General features: G+C 41.3%; 1 protein-coding gene across 7 annotated transcripts in view; it reads left to right on the top strand.

Annotated features, from left to right (window-relative positions):
* The window catches only part of DACH1 (dachshund family transcription factor 1), a 457,159-nt gene that overhangs the window by 166,330 nt on the left and 267,583 nt on the right, over positions 1 to 23,246 (top strand). For all 7 annotated transcript variants that reach the window (XM_074961884.1, XM_074961866.1, XM_074961859.1 and 4 more), the window contains exon 2: positions 8,665 to 8,780. In XM_074961884.1, coding sequence (XP_074817985.1) covers positions 8,665 to 8,780 — 116 coding nt within the window. The remainder of the gene's footprint in view (positions 1 to 8,664; positions 8,781 to 23,246) is intronic.

Raw genomic sequence — 23,246 nt, 5'->3', positions numbered from 1 at the left:
CAACTGTTGTGAATAGGAGTGGAATATTATTAGCAAACCAGCAGCAAAGCCAGAATATCCTCACAAAACACCTACCTAGAATAATAGGAATATTTGCCTATCCCAGGTAGTAATTTGGTTACCACGCAAATATGAAGTGAAATGTATTTGCTATGTAACTTTATTTGAATATAGTAGATAATGAATAATAAGTCTGAGATCCACAGTGGAGTTTATCAACAAATTCTTCTTCTGTGTGTGTGTGTGTTTTAAGAGGGTCTCAAAACTGAGTGCTGAGATCCGATAATTTTTTCAGATACACTGATAAAAATGGATTTTCTAAACTTTCCAAACAAAAATTCCCTATAAAATATGCACTTTAATTGTGTGTGCTTGTACAAAATGGATAATTGTGCAGGGAAATGGCTTAGTTCTCTTTTATGAATCTTATGGGCTATTTACACATGCAATTATCTGATTTGTGTTCACAAACTAGTGAATGTTTGCAAATGTATGCACAGTTCAATGCAGATGGCAAAAAAACAAACAAACAAAAATCCAGGAACATTAGCCACATTCTCTGGCAGAAGCAAGAATAAAATCTTTTATTTTAAGCATAGTTTTTTAAAGGGCAAATTATTTAAGGAAATCAAGTTTTTAAGCAGAATGATTCATATGAGACTATCAATGAAATCAATACTTCACAAAACAAATATATATTTTTCAGATTTGTATAACATGGTCATGCTATTGTGAAGAACTGTAACACTGTCCTTGGAGGTTCATGTCATGTCACTGCTTGTCAGGTGACACAACTGGCAAAATGCAATATTTTGTGACAGACATTGAACATACACATGTTCTTATTTGTTGCTGATTAATTATTGAATATATTAATACACTTGTTACTCATTCACTTTACCAGTTACCATTACCATGAGATACCATTTTGTTCTTGCCTTTTTTATTATTTTTTTAAGTATCTTTGTACCCCATTTTATTGGTAAAATCATGTAACTGAAATGATTCCTTCTGTTTCGATAAAACTGAAGAAAGTTGTAATGAGGGGAAAACTAATAATTAGTATTTAACTATCTGTTCTGAAGTTTTCAAGTTCAGATATTGTCAATATCTGGATTTATGCTGAAACTCTTATACTGAGGTATCACACACATTCTGTGCCGGATTACATATTGCCCTCATCTATTGTGGAACCTCCACTGATGTCAATGGGAGGTAAGCACAAAGATGAAGGGTAGAATATGGTTACTATGTACTAATTTAACTTTTAGTTAATCTGATTATTTACTATTTGAATATCTTATGGACATGTTTAGTATTGCTCAATGAGAAAATATACTCACCATTAGGAGCACAACTATTTTAACCCTTTGTTTATCTCCCTTTCCCATCCTCCTTTGTTTTTGTTCCTTTTCCCTAATTTTGTGTCTTCTCAGTTCTTCATTGCAGAAGCACCCAATTCCAACTTTTGCATGGCTTCATTTCTGCCACCCTCTTCTGTCACAGCACCTATATGCCATGCTTGTGATCTGTCAAGGACAACCACTCTAAACTCCTCAGGAATTACCTCTTTTGGGAAGAGACCCATGTCTCCCGCCTCCTGACAGCATTAAGACGTGCAGCTCCTAGATTTACACTGTGATATTCCCAGCAAGCCAAACTGCCTAGACGGACCAGCACGTGTTCTTGGCTTGCTCTCCGTGCTTTATCTATAATAAAAGAGGTGCCGGGACTCAAGCAATTAGGTGTTGGTGCTCACACAATATTTTTCCATTCATAACTGATACAGCAAGCCCAGAGGTGCAGAGGCTATGAACTGCCAAGTCTAGAGGTGCTAGGGTTCAGCCCTGGTAAACCCCGGCACAAATTAAGCACTGCTTGCTCTCCAGATGCCGTGAACAGAGTAATTGTCAACAGTTACAAGTTACCACACAGTTCATTCTAAGCAGTCACATTTATTCTTAAGGTGAAAACATTACAGAGAAAAGAACCTGCACACATGCTAAAAAGCTTACCAGAGGTCACTCCAACTCCAGCCTCAGAACCTGGTAGGTGGTAGTCCATCCAATCCTTCCTCAAGGATTGGGGGCCCTGGGTCTGAAGGTTCTGTCTGTTTCCTGGACCAATAAGAAGGCCCTGAGTCAGTTTTAAGTCAAGCTATTTATTCCAAAGTCCTTTCTGTGTTTGGTTGGCCTCTGGAGAATCCAGTTTGAACTCCCAAGCAGGTGGTACCTCTCAGGGTGGGGGTTACAACCGGGATGATTTGCCTTAATCCCCACCCACTGTTTTAAGTTCCTAGAGGAGCTGAGGTAGCCCTTCCTCACTGAGTAGAACACAAACATATATCATCCATTCATTTAAAACAATGAACCCCCAAGATACTGCATGGGGTTGCAATATCTGTTACATCTCCCTCTAGAGCAGGGATTGGCAATCTTTGGCAAGCACCCTGACAGGGTAAGCCCCCTGGCAGGCTGGGCCGGTTTGTTTACCTGCCGCGTCCACAGGTTCAGCCGATCGCAGCTCCCACTGGCCGCAGTTCGCCGCTCCAGGCCAATGGGGGCTGCGGGAAGCAGAGGCCAGGACATCCCTCAGTCCAGCACAACTGTTGTAGCATTTCAACCAATGGAATGAAGATGCAGTAGTGAGCTGTTGGCCAAGTCAGCTGTGACATCACAATCTTACGACCAAACAATTAACTGTTTGTACCTATCATTTATGATATAGATTAAAAACAGGGTGGCTTGCATGTTAGTTGTTATCTGTTAGGAGAACCATAATGTTTGAGTAATCTCCCCCAAATCCTGTACCTTTAATATCACAGCTACATGCAAGAGGCAAAATTATAAACATCATGGCTTCTACCAATCCCACCCTAATTGTCTCAGCCAAATAGCAGCCATGTCACTCTGGTTGCCATAAAGAACTCTGGTTGCCATAAAGAAAACAATATTTGTTAATGGTGACACACTGCAGTCTATGAGATACTGCAATTATTTCCTGTCATGTTTTGGACAAAAATGTACTATTTTTGTGGTAACTGTTTGGAAAAATGTTGACTTTTTAATGGTGGCCACTGTGTTTGAGAGGCAGTCTGGTCTAATGCATAGGGCTGGGTGTCATAAGACATGAGTTCTAGTTCCAACTCTATCACTGAACTGCTGAGTGACCACTTCACAAGTGTGATTCTCTTTCCTCTCTCACCCTTTGACTTGTGCATTTAGATAGCAAGGTCTTCAGGGAAGGGACTACTTCTTACTGTGTGTTTGTAGTGGGGCGCCTGACTTGAACTGGGGCCTTTAGGTGTTACAGTAATACAAACAATAATATTCTGCCTAGGGTTTTCCAAATATTTCCAAGAACAAGTTTGGTACGATATGTGGCAAGTTTAGGGGAAGCCATGATATTTGCATAGGGGTTTGCAGCAAGGGAAACAGCCTAATGTGGTCTGCTATAACCACCAAAGAAATGTAATGTGCCTAGAACCAAACAGCTGATTTATTAGTGCAATGAATGTCCTTTGGATAGGCTATTGCGTGCAGAGTATCCTATTCCATTCTGTCTAATTATTTGTAGTATTAATAAACTGGTACTGCCCACTAGGCCAAAGATTCATTTCTCAGTAATTTAGTTTTAAAAATAGAAGAAGTATATATTTTAAGTCTGTAGAATACTATTGTACTGTAGAAAGTACTATAGAAATACTTTCACTTTCTGGAACCACTTTTATGGCACAGTCTCTCCCTTTCAAAGATCATTGGTTTGTTTCTTTTTCCCTTGTGAAGATTTTAAAATGCACCTCTGTACTTTATTTTTTATCAGCATTGTTTGCTGTCTCGATAAATCTTTCTAATACATCATGAGAAGTTCAACAGTAATTATGCATGAGAAGGTTTTCTGCATAACTGTGGGAAGAAAAATAAATTTAAAGTAATTGCCCTGAGACTTTTATTGTTTTATACTACTGCTGTAAGTAAATAGAACACAAAGTAATGTTTGTTTTACTAACTGCTAAAATAGAAATTTATCTAATCTCAGGATTACATTCTTGCTTCTCTGTTCTTGGACATGCTTTCAGTTAACTAAAGTTGAAGGTACGTGTCTAAGTGGAAAACTTGAACTGGCGTGAATGAACATCAGAATATTTTGCCTTTTCCCTTTAATACTGTAGTGCAATACATTTGAAATATTCTGAAGGATGGTAACCTTATAAATCAGGCTTTTTCAAAACGGAGGAATGAAGTTACATGGTGGTTTGGTCAATCCTTTGGCATTTTGCTTTGTTTTAGGCTTTCATTTGCAAGCTGATGCATCATTATAGTGTTCATGAGAGGTGCGGGTACAGCACTGGCAGCAGCAGTGCAAGGTATCCCAGGAAGGAAGGTCCGCTTCTAATAGTGGGAGATTCTCAGGGCCATTCAGTTATTGATCTCTCTGCTGAGACCAGGAAGATTTTTTGTTAGTACCAACGTTGGTAGTGCTTTTTGTAATGCAGATATTAATTCTTTGGGAGCTGGGCAGAGACATTTAACTCATTTCACATAGCACACCAGCTAATCAATAGACTGTAATAACTTTTGATAACTGATCACCTATACTGGATTCAACCAATTGCCTTGAGGTAAAAGACTCCATATGCCAGTATCATTCCTTTGCCCTATCCAGTCTCCCCTAACAAGATATCTTCCTACCACACCAGATTTTTAACCATTACAGTGCTGCCTAATACAACAAGCACTTAGGGTGTGATTGTGATCCCCTGCTGTTTTGCATACCTGGTGTCTCCTCACTGAGAATGTTAGCACTTAAAATGACACTGCTGCATTCCAGAGCATGGATGAGAGGAGCAAAATTGGTTAATCCATTACTGCTGCTGTTAATAAGTGACACTGGTATACTGTGAAGCTAGAGGAGAAAGAAGGAGCAATTGAGCTCTAAAGTCTTGAAAGACGTACTCTAAATGTGGCAGGAAAGGGCTTATTGAATGCAAAATGTATTTAAGGAGATAATTTCTTCTGTTGTCCCCTTGCAAAGGGACCTGAGTTTGGACCAGATTCTTTCCTTTGATTGTAGTGCACCTATACATGAAGGTCTGGCTGAACAAGGAGTGTCTGGAGATGCACTTCTGCCAAACATGGTTCATTTAAAGTATATACCTGCTCTTTGCCCATAGGGCAAGATTTTCAGCTGCATTGGCCAAGCTGCATAGGCCAAGACTAGCCAAGCTGCTTTGAAATTGATGGTGCTACAATGATATAAACCAGCTAAGGCTGTGACAGGACATTCTGAAATGTCCTTTGTGAACGTTTTAAAGAATAAAATTAAAAAAATAATATTCTCTATATTTACCTTGTTACTTTTCCAGTTTGAGAGGAGGCAGACTGAGCAGTGGGTGCATACTCTCCTCAAGCATTTGTCATTTGTCACCTCCCAAGTATGATTTCTTCCCCTGTATTTTTTCTCCTTTTCATAATTGAAAACTACCTGCTTCATGGCTGCTTCATTGCAACATGAGCTATGCTTAGTTTGGGGGAAAGAATGGATTAAAGGAGGACAATCTATTTGTGGACCAAGCCCCTCTGGCAGGGATGGCTATACCAATTAGGAAGTGGAACTATGACCCTGTATACAGACATCTGGCCCTGAGAGCAGTTAATCTTGGTTAGCTCTGCAGGAGAGAGCAGCGTACATTCTTGAGTCTGGCCATAGTTATTTTTAAGATTTTATAATAGAACTAGAAAAATTTCATCATAAACGACAAAGTAGTATGCAAGGTTTTTGGCGAGGTACAAAAACTTTAAAATGTCAAAATAAGTTTGTTTGTTTTTTACTTTTGCTGAACTGTAGGAATGAAAGATACAAGAATATGTACTTTTTCTCCATTCTTAGCTCAAAAAGCATTCCTATGCCCCTTTAAAAACAGAGACAGTCAAGATTTTGGCATTATATGCATATTATATATATGCATAATATAAAGGATTAACTACCTTGGTGGCAAATATAAAACAGGATTATTGTAGTTTAGAAATTTGTTAGTGAAACAAGTGTGTAATGTAATAATAACTTAAAACAATTGCTATTACATAATCCGTCATTAGGGAAATCAGTGTATGCTTCCTTTATCCAATCAGTGGTGTACTCATTTTAATTGGGTACTAGACAGTCTGCAGTGACTCTAAATTAGGTCTTCCAGACTTATTATTTTAGGAGTCTGAAATTTATTTACCTGAATTTTCATAATTAGCAACTATTTCTTAAATAGATAAAAAAGTGCAAGATGGTTGTTTCTACATGGAAAAAAATGTCATCGAAAAAAAAGAGAACTAGCCCACCGAACTGGCATTTAAATAACATCACCCTTTGGGTTTTGAATTGGAAACTTAGGTCTTCACCCAGCAAACACTCCAGAAAGTTACCCTGTTGGGCTAGTTTATGACTTTGTGGAAACCCCCTCTCTAGGGTGCAGCATGTTCAAGTGCTGCTCCAGGAGCAGCATATGGAAGGAATCATAAGGGCAGAGCACTGCTTCCCCAGTGTGCCCAGCCCCAAGGTCTGGGTAGCTTACATGGGGTTATAAGGCTCTTACTTCCCCTGAGTCACTTGCATAGGCCTTGCAGCCTGTGGCACGATCAAGCCTGCTGACTTCGCTGGGGCTACTTTTGTCAGTAAGCACTACCTCCAGAAAATGAGTCTTTGCAGGTGTGATCACTTACATTTTAATGAGCCTGAAGACCTCTGCTAACACTCCATACATAATGTGCTCTATTATGGTCTGGTAAAGCAACACATAGGCTATGGCTTGTATGTTGATGTCAGACTCCTGCAATACCCAGGCTCACCACTGTGAGTTGAGAAGAGAGGGTCGCCACTGGTATTTAAATTGAGCCATTAAAGTCTGCTAACACAGTGGGCTTTTTTTGTGGGGAATATTTTAGAAACGCTCCATTGAAGTCAGATGGTTTTTGTGTGTGATTTTTATCAGTTTCAGGTGTTTTCATGGCATGTTTATTTTATTATCACTCATATAGAACATTCCAAAGAAAGTGAGGATTTTTGATTTTCTGATGTGATGCCTCTTTGTGATATCACTGTAAAACAATCTGGTTCTCATGTGGATCTTTTTCAATTAGAGGAGGAAATAAGAATTTTTGTTTATCTTTAAAAAAAGAAAAAAATCCCTGGTTTATAATATTAATAATGACCTCAATTCAGGACAGTAACTTAGGAATTAATGACCAGTTAAGGTTAATGGCCCAAGGCCCTGAGTCATTAAACTCCAAGGAAATGTCCTGCACTTTGATTGTCATTAGTTTATTAGAAATGGGTTGTCGAAGTTAAAAAAAAAAATTGGGTGTTTCTAAACCCAGGGATGATCTGATGGTCACAGGAAAAGTAGATGTTTTATTATCTGCTTCCTGCTGCAGTCCCAGCATAGATAACAATCCCAATACAGTCAATGGTATTTTGGCCTATGCTAGGACTGCAGGGGCTGAGCAGCTGATTGTCACCATCTTCCCCCCCTTCAGAAATAAACGAGACACCCTTATATTGGGCATATCCAAGAATAAGACTTCAATGTCAAAAAAAAAAAAAATAGATTGCCTGGCTCTGTGAAGTCATCCCTAAATAACCCCCAAGTAGGTAGCTACAGGAACGTACAATAGCATAATGGTTTGGTCTATACATGGGCATATGCACACTTTGTTGACGCATGTGTTGCATATATATTCATATGTGGGTAGGTAGTAAATATTTTCATTGTAGTCCATGTTTAATTTGTAGGTTACTGGAGGTGGAAAGTCATTTATATGAGCAAAGGACAAGGAATGCTTAAACTTGAAGCCCTTTATTTATTCACACTGGGCATATGTATGCTGCTATGATGACAGTTGCTCAACAGTGTCCTACAAATAATTCTGAGCCCTTTCTGATGTAGTACATTTAAAGTAAGGTGACTTAGTGTGATTTTCACTTTAAATAGAATAAGGGTTAAATGATAACTTGACTTATCTTTTAAATGACAAAAAATAAAGAAATTGCAAGACCTTTTCACACATTAGATATGTATTGTCATTTATCATCTAGATATCAGGCTAGCAGTGCGAAGTAATAAAACATATCATCGAAAAATGTGCTATAGGTCTGAATCACTCTTTCATTCCACCTCCCAGCTAACTGTAGTATTAAATCAAACAAGCAGAACATTTCCTTAGGCAGCCATTGCCTTTTAATTTCCTGAAGAACCTTAAAATATCATTCATTACAAGTACTACACATATTTGGTTTTTAAAAGTCTCATAAATCAATAGCAAGCTGACTGTAATAATTATTACAAGTTAGTGCATAATTTTCGTGCTGAAGGCTGCATGCAGAACTTTAGCATATGCAAACGAGGCAATTCAAACTGTGTATAGATATTAATATGAAGAAGCAGGTAACGAGGTGCAGGCTATGAATTATGCATCAAGAGCGGCTGATCTTCAATGAGGAAAATGAATTCAGCATGTAATCTAATTAGTGATGGAAGTCTATTACATCTAACTGCAAAAGCAACCGTCCTTGAAACAAATTTATTTACAGTCCATGTTACCACTTGAAACAACTTTGAAATGATGTGTAAGACAACAGCTTAATTGTAAAAAAAAATTTGTTTGTTTGTTTCAGTTCTAGACCTGGAAGGCCTCCTAAGAGGACTCAAAGTGTCACCTCCCCAGAGAATTCTCATATCATGCCACACTCTGTCCCAGGTCTAATGTCTCCTGGAATCATCCCGCCAACAGGTAGGACTGTTAATAATGCATTAACACTTGAAATCTTATGGCTAGTTGATTTACATTCATTTGTTTAATAATCACAAACAATAAAAAAGGAAAAAATACAAAATCAACACTGTAATATCACATAACTTATGCTGCAATATGGAGTATCTTATTGTCATGTCAACGTATTGTCTACTAGAAAGGTAGCAGCACAACATTTTACAGTACAAACACTTGAGTAGACAGTGACCCTTTATAGTGTTTTCTCTTTTTTTAATTTAAAAAAATAGTCCTTTGAAGCATAGCATTTCTTACCTTATTGTTTTCATCCGCCACTTGGCAAACAATAATTCCCTCAGTCCTTGTATTTTGAATAGATTAGTGATCCTTGTCACTGCTCTTTTTTGCCTCTTTATCTGACCATTTGCACAATAGTTGGTATCATCAGTAATGTGCCTGCCCCAGAGAATTGAGTTTATTAGTTGGAGTAACTACTTGTTGCACAAACATTCCTTATGATTTCTCACACTCAAATCATGCCCATGGTATATTTCAATGGGAAGAATGTCTGCCTTCCTTTTGATTAATGTCCACTTAGGCAACATTTTGTCACTTAATTAAACTGCCATCATCTTTTTTAAGGTGAAAAGATAAACACTGTGGGTCAGATTCTGCTTCCTTGTGGAGATAGGATGTTCCTAGGATAGTCCCATTGAAATCAATAGGAGGGGCCTACTACTGTACATAGAAGACCTAATCCATGTAGATGGAAGATCCTAGTGGAAGAGTTGCTATGGAACCTCGGCCCTCACCCTCATGCCATCTCCTTACTTTTCAGGCTGGCAGGAGCCCCTTTATCCTCTGCAAGGCTGATCTGAATCCCCCCACTCCTTCCCCAGGTACCCACTTACTTCCTCATCTTCATCTTTAGCACTGACTTTCTCTTCAGCAAGAGACACATTGCTATAGACAGATCTACGAGGAGAAGGCAGTGGGATCACAAAGCAGCCTTGAGGAGAATAAGGGATCTTCGCAAGGCTAATAACTGGGAGGGAGGGAGAGAGAGAAGGGAGACAGATGGTAGGAGGACATTTGGGGAGAAGACAAGAAAGGGTGAGGGCAAGATGCCATTGGTAGCAAGGATGTAATGGGTGAGGCAGGAGTATGTTGAGTAGGCAGGACTGACAACATCTTGTGGGATAAAGGAAAGTACTCTCGCGGGGCAGGGCTAGGGAGAAATGGAGAATCAGGTTTAGAGAAGCGGAAGGCATAGTAGGAGAGAGGAAAACTAGTGAAGAGGAAGTATGGTGGATTCACAGAGAGAACAGAGTGGGAGGGAATTCGAGCATGAAGAAAAAAAAGAGAAGGCCATGGTACCCTTCAGGAAAAGGAAATGATTTTGGAGAGGGAATGATCAGAAAGGGGAGAGGGAAAGAGAAATTTGTCAGGGATGGAGTGAGAGAGAAAGAAGAACATCAAGGGAAAGCAATCAGAGGAGAAAGACTTGTTCAAAGTAGGTGATGTGAAAGAAGTTGGAGAAAAATACACAGAAGGAAAAGTGGAGAAGAGGGTGATAAGAGAAGTAATGATAATGATAATAAGAAATAAGGCAACATGATCATTTTTTATTTTCTTTTATTGAAGATTTTCTGGGTGATAGATAAGAGAAAATCCCAGTTGTTGGTGTCACAGTTTTTGGTCTTTGTGGCTTCATTCTTTCAAGCAATAATTTATGAATTAACTATAATAATAAGAATTATTTATATAGTTCCCAGTTCCTCTCTTGCCGCCTGTCAAGGTTCCTTCCCCACTCTGAACTCTAGGGTACAGATGTGGGGACCTGCATGAAAGACCCCCTAAGCTTGTTCTTACCAGCTTAGGTTAAAACTTCCCCAAGGTACAAACTTTTACCTTTTGTCCTTGGACCTTATGCTGCCACCACCAAGTGTGTTAAACAAAGAACAGGGAAAGAGACCACTTAGAGACGTCTTCCCCCCCAAAATATCTCCCCAAGCCCTACAGTCCCTTTCCTGGAGAAGGCTTGATAAAAATCTTCACCCAATTTGATTAGGTGAACACAGACCCAAACCCTTGGATCTTAAGAACAATGAAAAAGCAATTAGGTTCTTAAAAGAAGAATTTTAATTGAAGAAAAAGTAAAAGAATCACCTCTGTAAAATCAGGATGGTAAATACGTTACAGGGTAATTAGATTCAAAACATAGAGATTCCCTCTAGGCAAAACCTTAAGTTACAAAAAGACACAAAAACAGGAATATACATCCCATTCAGCACAACTTATTTACCAGCCCTTTAAACAAAACAGAAATCTAACACATATCTAGCTAGATTACTTACTAAGTTCTAAGACTCCATTCCTTTTCTGTTCTGGGCAAAAGCATCACACAGACAGACGGACCCTTTGTCCCGCCCCCCCCACGCCCCTCCAGCTTTCAAAGTAACTTGTCTCCTCATTGGTCATTTTGGTCAGGTGCCAGGGAGGTTATCTTAGCTTCTTAACCCTTTACAGGTAAAAGGGTTTTCCCTCTGGCCAGGAGGGATTTTATAGTTCTGTATACAGAAAGGTGGTTACCCTTTCCTTTATATTTATCACACGCCCTCCCAAAAGTATGCAGGAAAATAATTTAATCATAAATATAATATAATATAATATAATATAATATAGAATACCAGCTTCTTAAAATACCAACACATAAATCAAATGAGGCGTCCAGATAAATAATAAAAAAAAGGGAAATGGTTTGGAAGGGAAGGCAATAAGTATAGGGAGAACAGTGGTGATTCATAGGACATCTTTAGAATATGGGAACAGTTTAGGTTGCTTCATAAATGTGGAGTGAGATGGTGAGATCCTTAAACAGCAGGTGGAATATGAGCACAAATACTGTCAGTAGCATGCTCAAGGGGCAGGTCTTGCACATAGACTGAGGCAGCCAAGCTAAGAACTTTAAGAGCCAGCACTACCAAGTGAAAGTCAATCCACCATTTTAAAGACAGCTAACATAAATATAGCAGAGCGGGCATAAAATATGATCACAATAGCTCAAATGAGTGAGCAGTTGCACTGCTATATTCTGAATCAGCTGCAAGTGACAGAGCAGCCCCAGGGAGAGGTCTGCCAAGAGGGAATTACAGTAATTGTAATTAAAGTTGTTAGTGCTGATAATGAAAATGCTCCATTTTACATGCACTGAAAACTCATATTATGAATGTTTTCTCACACATTTCTTGGTTAGGATGTTTAAAGGTTTGGAGTTTTCATAAGAATATGTAAGAAGATTAAGCATTTTTCTAAAAATAAACAAAACAAAACAAAATCAAGCCACTCCTGGAGTGCAGAGTAGGTAGGGTCTCTTCCTTTAGCTGATTCTCCACCTTCCTTAAGTTCCCTTCCCATAATATATACCCAGTGTTAGGCCTTGTATCTATCCATTTGCTGCTGTCTGTACTAAAATTCTCTACATGTAACTTTATTTTGCATGTATGGGTGGACAGCTTTTCCTTATCTTTCACTGTCTTCCCTATTGCTGCAGTTCTCAAACTGTGGTCTATGGCCCGCTGATGCTAATTCCCCTTGTTTCCACTTAGCAAATCACAGTCACATTATAGGAAGAAAAGGTAATGCAGTTTTAGCTAAAATTATTTATCCGTGTAAGCAATTGGTTTAGTTGCCACAGGAATGTAAGACGGTCCCGGATAGAAGTGGGAGGGGTTTTGCACAATTTCATTTTGGAGGGGAGTTGGATTATGAGACAATCTTTCTATTAAGATGTAGTTCATATTACAAAAAAAGTTTAAGAACCCAGCCTTTTTGGCTTCTACTTGACTGATAAGATATTTGAATGTTGATATTTGGATGGGAAACCTTATTGGGTATGTCAGCTTTGCTTGATGGTTACTGCAAGGGAAACAGGTGTGACTGTTCTGATCTGAAAGATTGAGTTGTCATGGGCAGTTGTCACTTATTAATAGGATTTGTGTTACATCCCCAGTTTTGGAACAGTCTCTTGGAGGACCCTCTTCAATGTACCAAACCCCAAGGCGTCTCACTCTTCCTTTAGGGAAGGCCACTCAGCTTCACTGCCTCCTGAGACCGAACACATAGGTCTTGAGCACTCATGCCTCATACCGTGAGCTCTGTTTGGCAAGTCCAACTGAGACAGACTCCTGGTAGAGACCTGTACACTCTTCAAGAATTAGTGGACCTAACCTAGTATTTGAAGTGACACTCAGGCAGAGTTTTCAAAATAGTAGGATCTATTAGTCAAGTGGAACACAGCATAGGAAATCCTTAGGCTAGCATAGAGAAATGCAGGTTAACACAAAGGCCATTCTGGTTAGCCCAGAGCCCCAGCCAAACTTTAGTAAAACTCCATTTTCAGGTTCTGTCTGTCTTTCCCAGTCTCACCTCCTTAGTCAGTTCCCAGGTGAGAGAGCCCCTAGCTTCCTCCAGAACCCAATGCTTATCCTCTACCTCACTCCTCTCCAGTCCTTTGTTCCTGTGCTGGGGTCTTTGCTCAACCTCCCTGCTGAGAGTTGGGGAAATTCATCCCCCTCTGGTTGCTAGGTGTCAATGTCTTGGTGATTGGGTGTTTCATTGTTTTCTCAGATTTTCCATTGATATGGGGTCAGCCTCTGCCAGTCCTTTTTAGTAATCCCTTCAGGCTCAGATAACCAGGCCATACACACACACCTAGGTTTCTTAGCCTGCCCTGAGCACAAACTTAGTCCTTTTTCTTCACTGGGTAGCCATGCAAAATATAGTGGAAACTGAGGCTCACATTGGATTCATAAAAATATTACAGAAAAATCCCACTTTGTCATGGCAATCCAATTCACAATCTCAGGTTGGGAGCTGGAACTAGGAGTCATATATCTATTGTTTGGAGACCTGTTCTTCCTTTACTGGCCCAATTCCTTGCAACTTGTTAGGGAAAAAAATACTTCGTTACCTGAGGACCAGCAGTTTGATACTCCCTTGCTTAAGGAGAAAGTTGGTTGCTCTCTTTTTACAGAAGTTCTACTGACAAAAATCATGTCCGCTTTGGAGCCAGCTGCTTGTGTGATGCCAAGAGAGATTTGAAATAAGTTAGGGACACAATAAATATTTATTAAATTTTAAAAGTAGAGAGTAAGTAAAAATCTAAGCAAGGCAACAGGCTGTTTAAGGGTAGTGCATAGTTATTTTAATGTAATTAGATGCCAGTCTATTGAGGGGTATTATGTGGAAAAAAATCACTTGGGGGCTTATAATAGAGCTATGGGCTGATACAGCTTTCACACAGGGAGATATGGTGCGCTGAACTTGCTTTGCCTCAAATTTCATAAGTGGGTATGTTGCTGTGATGCATCATGGATATTTACCTCTGTCATCTTGCATTATACTATATGGTGTGATGCAATGCCAACTTTGTTGGACTTATGGCTTCATTCCAATGATATGCTTAGCTAAGGATTGTTTTTAAAATATAGTTTTCAGAAATCCCTCCATTTACTCCCTCCACTTCCATTATTATTTTTCCCCCAAAACTTGTTATTTTAAGTCAGTGACATACTGTGGTTAGTGTTTAATTAATTTTAACACCTCAAGTGTGGGGAGGTCAACATTGATAAGCCCTCCAGTCAGTGAGTTTCAATAGAAGATTGTAAGAAGACAATAAGGGTTTACCACACAGAGACACATTCCAGGAGTAGTGGAAGTGCAAAGGGAGGAAGACTGTAGAAGGAGGCTGGTTAGGCTATTATAAAGGAGGTTCAGGCAGTATCAAACACATTAATTCATAGATGGGAAAAAAACTATCTAAAGGGAAACTGGATGAGAAAGTTCCAAGGTCAACTTTTTTTTAATAAAAAACGTATGGGGTACTTGTGATACCAGCATTGTATTAAATACAAACTGACATACAATTGAGAGGACTTACAGCTGTATATTTAATATGAGCTAACCCTGCTGGTGTCCCTCCAATTTTTTTGTAAGTAAAAATAGACTGCCTATCTTTAGGTTTGTTTGCTTGTTTTATGGTAACATTTGTAGAGTTTTATATCAATAACAGAAGTTCTAATTATACAGTGTGACGATAAAATGGTTGAACTATGGCACACAATCATTTCCACTACAACATGCCTCATACCACAGGGGAGAAGAAAGGCTAGGAAGTAGAAGTGGATTACATGTTTGACCACTTTTGACAGCAGGTGGCTGCCCCTTCGGATCATTTCCTCCTCAAAATCATTTCCCTTTTCTAAAGGGTTCCGGCACCTCCTCTTTTCTTCTTGTTATTAGAACCCAAACTCTCTCTCACTCTGTTCTCACTATGAACCCACCCTTACTTCACCCTCTTGCCTATTATTCTTAGCTGGAGGGGGCTATTGAAAAGTCAGTCAACACACCTGTGACATGATGCATTCCCACAGATAATTCAGTGTCATGGGAAACAAGGCCATTGGTAGGGCAGTAAGTTTGGCTCCCAGTGACAGAGTCATAGTAATGAAGAGGAAACAGAATGTGGAAAACAAAGAGGAAATGAAGAAAAGTACTATTAACTATTCAAAAAAGTTCACCATTGCTAATCTATTGCAAAGTTCATTATTATAGACAGCTACCCTCTTGTGAAGAATAAGAGTTGGCACTACCATGAATGCAAGGACATTTTTAGAAGCTAAACTACTTTATAGGTTGTACTTTCACATTAACATATCAGGAAAGGACAACAGCTGCAAATGTATGGGTGTTTCAGATCAGAAATGAGGGTGGGCCTACAGAACTATGAGAGGGTGAATAGACTGATTTGTTTATTTTAAAGGTTTCACTAACCACAGCACCCAGGAAGATACACAGACAAATAAAACAAATCCAATCACAACAAATGCATCAAAAGTAAACCATATAAAAAGAACCTTTTTTGAAACAAACCCAATCAAGCTGTGTAGTTCTATCATACTCTCATTTTAATGAATAATTATACCAATAATAATTTTCATAATCTATAGGCTTTACTATTAGATGCCATGTATTTCTGAGCAAGATGTGCACCACTATCTTTAAACACTTCTCAAGAACAGATGGTTAAAACTATTCAATCTCACAGAATAGTGAACATTGAGGTCTCTCTGGGGGGGAAAGAAAGAGCCATGCCAAATTCCCTGAAGTGGATTAAATACCTAAAACCATTTGCAGGTGGGCAATGTACCTGTTTCTTGTTCCCATAATTGATGGAAGAAAGGAGGGAAAAAGGAAGAGACATCCCCCCACACACTAACCACAGTATGTAAAACAAACCAAAGAAAAGTGTCTTTAGCCCATAGTTGACTGGTGTGTTTGGGTTTAAATGCCATTTATTTCCTTTTTTTCTGATAATAACCTTCCTGATGGAGGGATTGTGTTTTGTTGTGTGCTTTTACACAGTGCTGAGCACATTGATGGTGATAAGTGTGCACCGTCAGCAAACAAGGTATGAGTATAAATATTAAGAAAAGGAGCAGGACAAGGAAGTGCGGGAACTGGTGAGGCAAAACTGAGGGACTGGGAAGCTGGTGAGGCAGGTTTAAGCTAGCAGTATTTCATGGACTATTCCTAGATCAAGATATTCATTCTCTCAAATGAAAACAGCACTGTATTCCACATTTTTCAGTGCTTGGGCTAAACACCTTATTGAAGCTGAATCCAGGCCAGACTGTGGTGATGTGGGTGGGAAGAGAAAAGGGCTTCTAAGAGATGCCTCCTCAAGAACAGACTGCTCTCAAATTATTTGCAGTGTTGTAGCTGTGTTGATCCCAGGATATGAGAGAGAGACAGTGGTCCATTAAAAGATATTGTCTCACCCATCTCTACTCTATAATTGTTAGCTCAGTTTTGAAGCTTGGTGTCCTTTTGGACACCTCACTTCTGTTGGACGTCAACTGAAGTCAATGATAAGCACCTAGATAGATGAAACATACAACTCTTGCAATTTGGCTCATCAGACAAGAGCAGTAGAAATTTCTTGCTACTATGCAAGAGGAGAGAAGTGGTCAGGAATGATCAAATTGTTTAATAGGTGACCTTCATGAACTGCCATAATTTTTAATAACGAAAAAGATCAACATTTCTCCGGCTTCTGTCTCCCCAGTCGCTAGGGTGACCAGACAGCAAATGTGAAAAGTCGGGACAGGGGGTGGGGGGTAATAGGAGCCTGCATAATATGAACTCTCCATTATTCCACTTCCCCAGAAATTTGAAAACCAATTGCTGTCACTTTTCATGTCGTCAATTAAGTATTTTTTAATCAATACTTTTAAACAGCAGAGTATTGCAGGCACAGACAGCATTTGGTAAAGCGCCCTAATTGAGTCTTCTACTCGGCCCACTGAGCAACGTCTTTAATTTGAAATGTGTGGTACTGAAGCAGTGATACTTCAAGTGCTCCTCTTACCTCTCTTAGCCCTGGTCTACACTAGGACTTTAGGTCGAATTTAGCAGCATTAAATCAATGTAAACCTGCACCCGTCCACACGATGAAGCCCTTTATTTCGACTTAAAGGGCTCTTAAAATCGATTTCCTTACTCCACCCCGACAAGTGGATTAGTGCTTAAATTGGCCTTGCCGGGTCGAATTTGGGGTACTGTGGACACAATTCGACGGTATTGGCCTCCGGGAGCTATCCCAGAGTGCTCCATTGTGACCACTCTGGACAGCACTCTCAACTCAGATGCACTGGCCAGATAGACAGAAAAAGAACTGCGAACTTTTGAATCTCATTTCCTGTTTGGCCAGCGTGGCAAGCTGCAGGTGACCATGCAGAGCTCATCAGCAGAGGTGACCATGATGGAGTCCCAGAATCGCAAAAGAGCTCCAGCATGGACTGAACAGGAGGTACGGGATCTGATCGCTGTATGGGGAGAGGAATCCGTGCTATCAGAACTCCGTTCCAGTTTTCAAAATGCCAAAACCTTTGTCAAAATCTCCCAGGGCATGAAGGACAGAGGCCATAACAGGGACCCGAAGCAGTGCCGCGTGAAACTTAAGGAGCTGAGGCAAGCCTACCAGAAAACCAGAGTGCGAACGGCCGCTCTGGGTCAGAGCCCCAAACATGCTGCTTCTATGATGAGCTGCATGCCATTTTAGGGGGTTCAGCCACCACTACCCCAGTCGTGTTGTTTGACTCCTTCAATGGAGATGGAGGCAACACGGAAGCAGGTTTTGGGGACGAAGAAGATGATGATGATGATGATGAGGTTGTAGATAGCTCACAGCAAGCAAGCAGAGAAACCGGTTTTCCCGACAGCCAGGAACTGTTTCTCACCCTGGACCTGGAGCCAGTACCCCCCGAACCCACCCAAGGCTGCCTCCTGGACCCGGCAGGCGGAGAAGGGACCTCCGGTGAGTGTACCTTTTAAAATACTATATATGGTTTAAAAGCAAGCATGTGAAAGGATTAATTTGCCCTGGCATTTGCAGCTCTCCTGGATGTACTCCCAAAGCCTTTGCAAAAGGTTTCTGGGGAGGGCAGCCTTATTGCGTCCTTCATGGTAGGACACTTTACCACTCCAGGCCAGTAACACGTACTCAGGAATCATTGTACAACAAAGCATTGCAGTGTATGTTTGCTGGCATTCAAACAACATCCGTTCTTTATCTCTCTGTGTTATCTTCAGGAGAGTGAGATATCATTCCTGGTCACCTGGTTGAAATAGGGTGCTTTTCTTCAGGGGATACTCAGAGGAGCCCTGAAGAAAAGAGTTCCTGCTGGTCTGTTTGCCTGTGGCTGAACAGAAATGTTCCCCGCTGTTAGCCATGGGGAGGGGGGAGGGTTGAGGGGGTGGCCACGCGGTGGGGGGAGGCAAAATGCGACCTTGTAACGAAAGCACATGTGCTATGTATGTAATGTTAACAGCAAGGTTTACCCTGAAAGACTGTAGCCACTGTTTCATAAAATGTGTCTTTTTAAATACCGCTGTCCCTTTTTTTTTCTCCACCAGCTGCATGTGTTTCAATGATGACAGGATCTTCTCCTTCCCAGAGGCTAGTGAAGATTAGAAAGAAAAAAAAAACGCACTCGTGATGAAATGTTCTCTGAGCTCATGCTGTCCTCCCACACTGACAGAGCACAGACAAATGCATGGAGGCAAATAATGTCAGAGTGCAGGAAAGCACAAAATGACTGGGAGGAGAGGTGGCGGGCTGAAGAGAGTAAGTGGCAGGCTGAAGACAGGGCTGAAGCTCAAATGTGGCGGCAGTGTGATGAGAGGAGGCAGGATTCAATGCTGAGGCTGCTGGAGGATCAAACCAGTATGCTCCAGTGTATGGTTGAGCTGCAGCAAAGGCAGCTGGAGCACAGACTGCCACTACAGCCCCTGTGTAACCAACCGCCCTCCTCCCCAAGTTCCATAGCCTCCACACCCAGACGCCCAAGAACGCGGTGGGGGGGCCACCGGCCAACCAGCCACTCCACCACAGAGGATTGCCCCAAAAAAAGAAGGCTGGCATTCAATAAATTTTAAAGTTGTAAACTTTTAAAGTGTTGTGTTTAAAGTGCTGTGTGGCATTTTCCTTCCCTCCTCCACCACCCCTCCTGGGCTACCTTGGTAGTCATCCCCCTATTTGTGTGATGAATGAATAAAGAATGCATGAATGTGAAGCAACAATGACTTTATTGCCTCTGCAAGCGGTGATCGAAGGGAGGAGGGAAGGGTGGTTAGCTTACAGGGAAGTAGAGTGAACCAAGGGGCGGGGGGTTTCATCAAGGAGAAACAAAGAGAACTTTCACACCGTAGCCTGGCCAGTCATGAAACTGGTTTTCAAAGCTTCTCTGATGCGTACCGCGCCCTCCTGTGCTCTTCTAACTGCCCTGGTGTCTGGCTGCGCGTAACCAGCAGCCAGGCGATTTGCCTCGACCTTCCACCCCGCCATAAACGTCTCCCCCTTACTCTCACAGATATTGTGGAGCACACAGCAAGCAGTAATAACAGTGGGAATATTGGTTTCGCTGAGGTCTAAGCGAGTCAGTAAACTGCACCAGCGTGCCTTTAAATGTCCAAATGCACATTCTACCACCATTCTGCACTTGCTCAGCCTGTAGTTGAACAGCTCCTGACTACTGTCCAGGCTGCCTGTTTACGGCTTCATGAGCCATGGCATTAAGGGGTAGGCTGGGTCCCCAAGGATAACTATAGGCATTTCTACATCCCCAACAGTTATTTTCTGGTCTGGGAATAAAGTCCCTTCCTGCAGCTTTTGAAACAGACCAGAGTTCCTGAAGATGCGAGTGTCATGTACCTTTCCCGGCCATCCCAAGTTGATGTTGGTGACATGTCCCTTGTGATCCACCAGAGCTTGCAGCACTATTGAAAAGTACCCCTTGCGGTTTATGTAGTCGCCGGCTTGGTGCTCCTGTGCCAAGATAGAGATATGGGTTCCGTCTATGGCCCCACCACAGTTAGGGAATCCCATTGCAGCAAAGCCATCTACTATGACCTGCACATTTTCCAGGGTCACTACCCTTGATATCAGCAGATCTTTGATTGCGTGGGCTACTTGCATCACAGCAGCCCCCACAGTAGATTTGCCCACTCCAAATTGATTCCCAACTGACCGGTAGTTGTCTGGCGTTGCAAGCTTCCACAGGGCTATCGCCACTCGCTTCTCAACTGTGAGGGCTGCTCTCATCTTGGTATTCATGCGCTTCAGGGCAGGGGAAAGCAAGTCACAAAGTTCCATGAAAGTGCCCTTATGCATGCGAAAGTTTCGCAGCCACTTGGGAATCGTCCCAGACCTGCAACACTGTGCGGTCCCACCAGTCTTTGCTTGTTTCCCGAGCCCAGAATCGGCGTTCCATAGCATGAACCTGCCCCATTAGCACCATGATGCATGCATTGGCCGGGCCCATGCTTTCAGAGAAATCTGTGTCCATGTCCTGATCACTCACGTGACCGCGCTGACGTCGCCTCCTCGCCCGGTATCGCTCTGCCAGGTTCTGGTGCTGCATATACTGCTGGATAATGCGTGTGGTGTTTAATGTGCTCCTAATTGCCAAAGTGAGCTGAGCGGCCTCCATGCTTGCCTTGGTATGGCGTCCGCTCAGAAAAAAGGCGCGGAATGATTGTCTGCCGTTGCTCTGACGGAGGGAGGGGCGACTGATGACACGGCTTACAGGGTTGGCTTCGGGGAGCTAAAATCAACAAAGGGGGTGGCTTTACATCAAGGAGTATTTCAGGCAGGACTTCACGGAGGGTTCCAATAAGAAATGGTGCACCTAAGTTATTGTTATTGGAACAAGGAGGTTAGTCTGGCCTCTGATTGATACATGGCTAGATTTACCTCGCTGCACCTTCCCTGTGAGTGACTGCAGTGTGACCTAGAGGAATGAGTCCCCTAGATAGGGGAGGGGGGGGAAGCAAATGAGTACAAAACAAATCTGGTCTATTTCTTGTGTTCATACACTCCATCTATCTTTTACATCTTTGGCTGGCAGCAGATGGTGCAGAAGGACTGCATGCCATCCACATCTCAGGGCTGCTCGGCAGAAGATGGTACAATACGATTGCTAGCCATCCTCATCTCTTGCCTGCCTGGCAGAAGATGGTACAATACGACTGCTAGCAATCCATATCGCCTGCCTGCTCACCATAAGATGGTTCAATAGGACTGACTGCAGGACTAAAGAGAATGACTTGATCAAGTCACTCCAAATTTAGTCCTTGTGCCGATGTCTGCCCAGGCGCTCCTGGCCGATGTGGCTAGGAGCACCTCGGACATGTCGATGACGGCTACCAGTCCTATTGCACCGTCTGCTGCCACAAGGCAATGGGTTGCTGCTACTGTGTAGCAATGCAGTACCGCGTCTGCCAGCACCCAGGAGACATACGGTGACGGTTACCTGAGCGGGCTCCATGCTTGCCGTGGTATGGCGTCTGCACAGGTAACTCAGGAAAAAAGGCGTGAAACGATTGTCTGCCCTTGCTTTCATGGAGGGAGGGAGGGAATGGGGGCCTGACAATATGTACCCAGAACCACCCGTGACAATGTTTTAGCCCCATCAGGCATTGGGATCTCAACCCAGAATTCCAATGGGCAGCGGAGACTGTGGGAACTGTGGGATAGCTACCCACAGTGGAACACTCCGGAAGTCGACTCTAGCCTCGGTACTGTGGAAGTGCTCCGCCGAGTTAATTCACTTAGTGCACTTAGAGCATTTTCTGTGGGGACACACACACTCGAATATATAAAACCGATTTCTAAAAAAACGGCTTCTATAAATTCGACCTAATTTCGTAGTGTTGACATACCCTCAGAGACTGCACTTTTCTCCTGTTTATAGAGATAAAATGCAGATGTAAAGTGCTTTCAGAAATCAGAAATATATGGCATATTTATGGAGAGAGAAAAATACTACTTTTCAGTTACACGGCTTCTCTCATCCCATAATTTCAAAGCACTTTACACACTTAATTTTATTACATTAACTTAATCACAGTTTTTATCTTATTTCTTCAGCAAATTTGTTTTATGAGGGTTTTTCCTCTGGTTATTACTTATGCCCCATCTGATGCCAAAATCCTTCATTTCCAGCGTAAAGACATTATAATGGGCTTGCAATACACTCTGTGATTTAAGTTGCTTCCTGTCTTACTTTGTTATTTTCCTTTTTTCTCTTTTACTCATCTTTGAATGATAACCTGGCACTATAAGGGTGATCTCTCTCATTACTACTTCTTACTTTGGGCCTGAGTCAGTAAAAATGTGTTCCAACTTCCACTCTCTTTACAAAGCCTGATGAATGCTGTGACATCATTTCCACCCCTCTTCCCTGGGGTTGGAAGTGTTTACATGGGTTTCCTGACTATGGAGGCCAAATATGGAGTAAACAGATTATAGCTGTTGCTAAGGTATGGCAGTGTTCTTTCTAAAGTCGCAACTTGGTATTCAAAGCCAGTTAAACCAATCATGGAATAATTACATGTTAATATCTTCACGTTTAAATTATATTTTCTTGGCATCTAACCGCACTTTATCAGTTCTACCTAATAAAGTGTTATTATTATTATTATTATTTATTATTTATTATTATTATCCCACCCAAAAGCATACTAGTCATGTTATAGAGGACATAAAAAGACATAGTCTCTTACAATGTAAAGACCGGATCTTGCAAATGCTTATTAAAATGTTTAACTTTATGCAAGTGAACAGCTGAGTTGAATTGGAGTACTGTGTGCAAAAAGGTAAACTTGAGAGTAAATTTGTGCAAGACCAGGACCTAGAATTTCCATCTAATACAATGTGTGAGTATGAGAATTGCCAGTATGGGAATGGAGTAAGGAAGGATGAAGGTTACTGTAATCTGATTTGCCAGTTTCTTAGTTTAGGCATGTACAGCTTTTAGAAATAGAGAAGATACTGATGGTAGACAGTAAGTAACAGTGACATATTTCTTTCTAAAATAGGTACTTATTAACACAGTATTAGGCTATTGGTAATTTCATGATTCT

Source organism: Natator depressus, chromosome 1 (genome assembly GCF_965152275.1).
Source record: "Natator depressus isolate rNatDep1 chromosome 1, rNatDep2.hap1, whole genome shotgun sequence".
NCBI classification, from domain to species: Eukaryota; Metazoa; Chordata; order Testudines; family Cheloniidae; genus Natator; species Natator depressus.
Note: the sequence above shows the minus strand (reverse complement) of the source record. Positions and strands in the feature narration are given on the sequence as shown.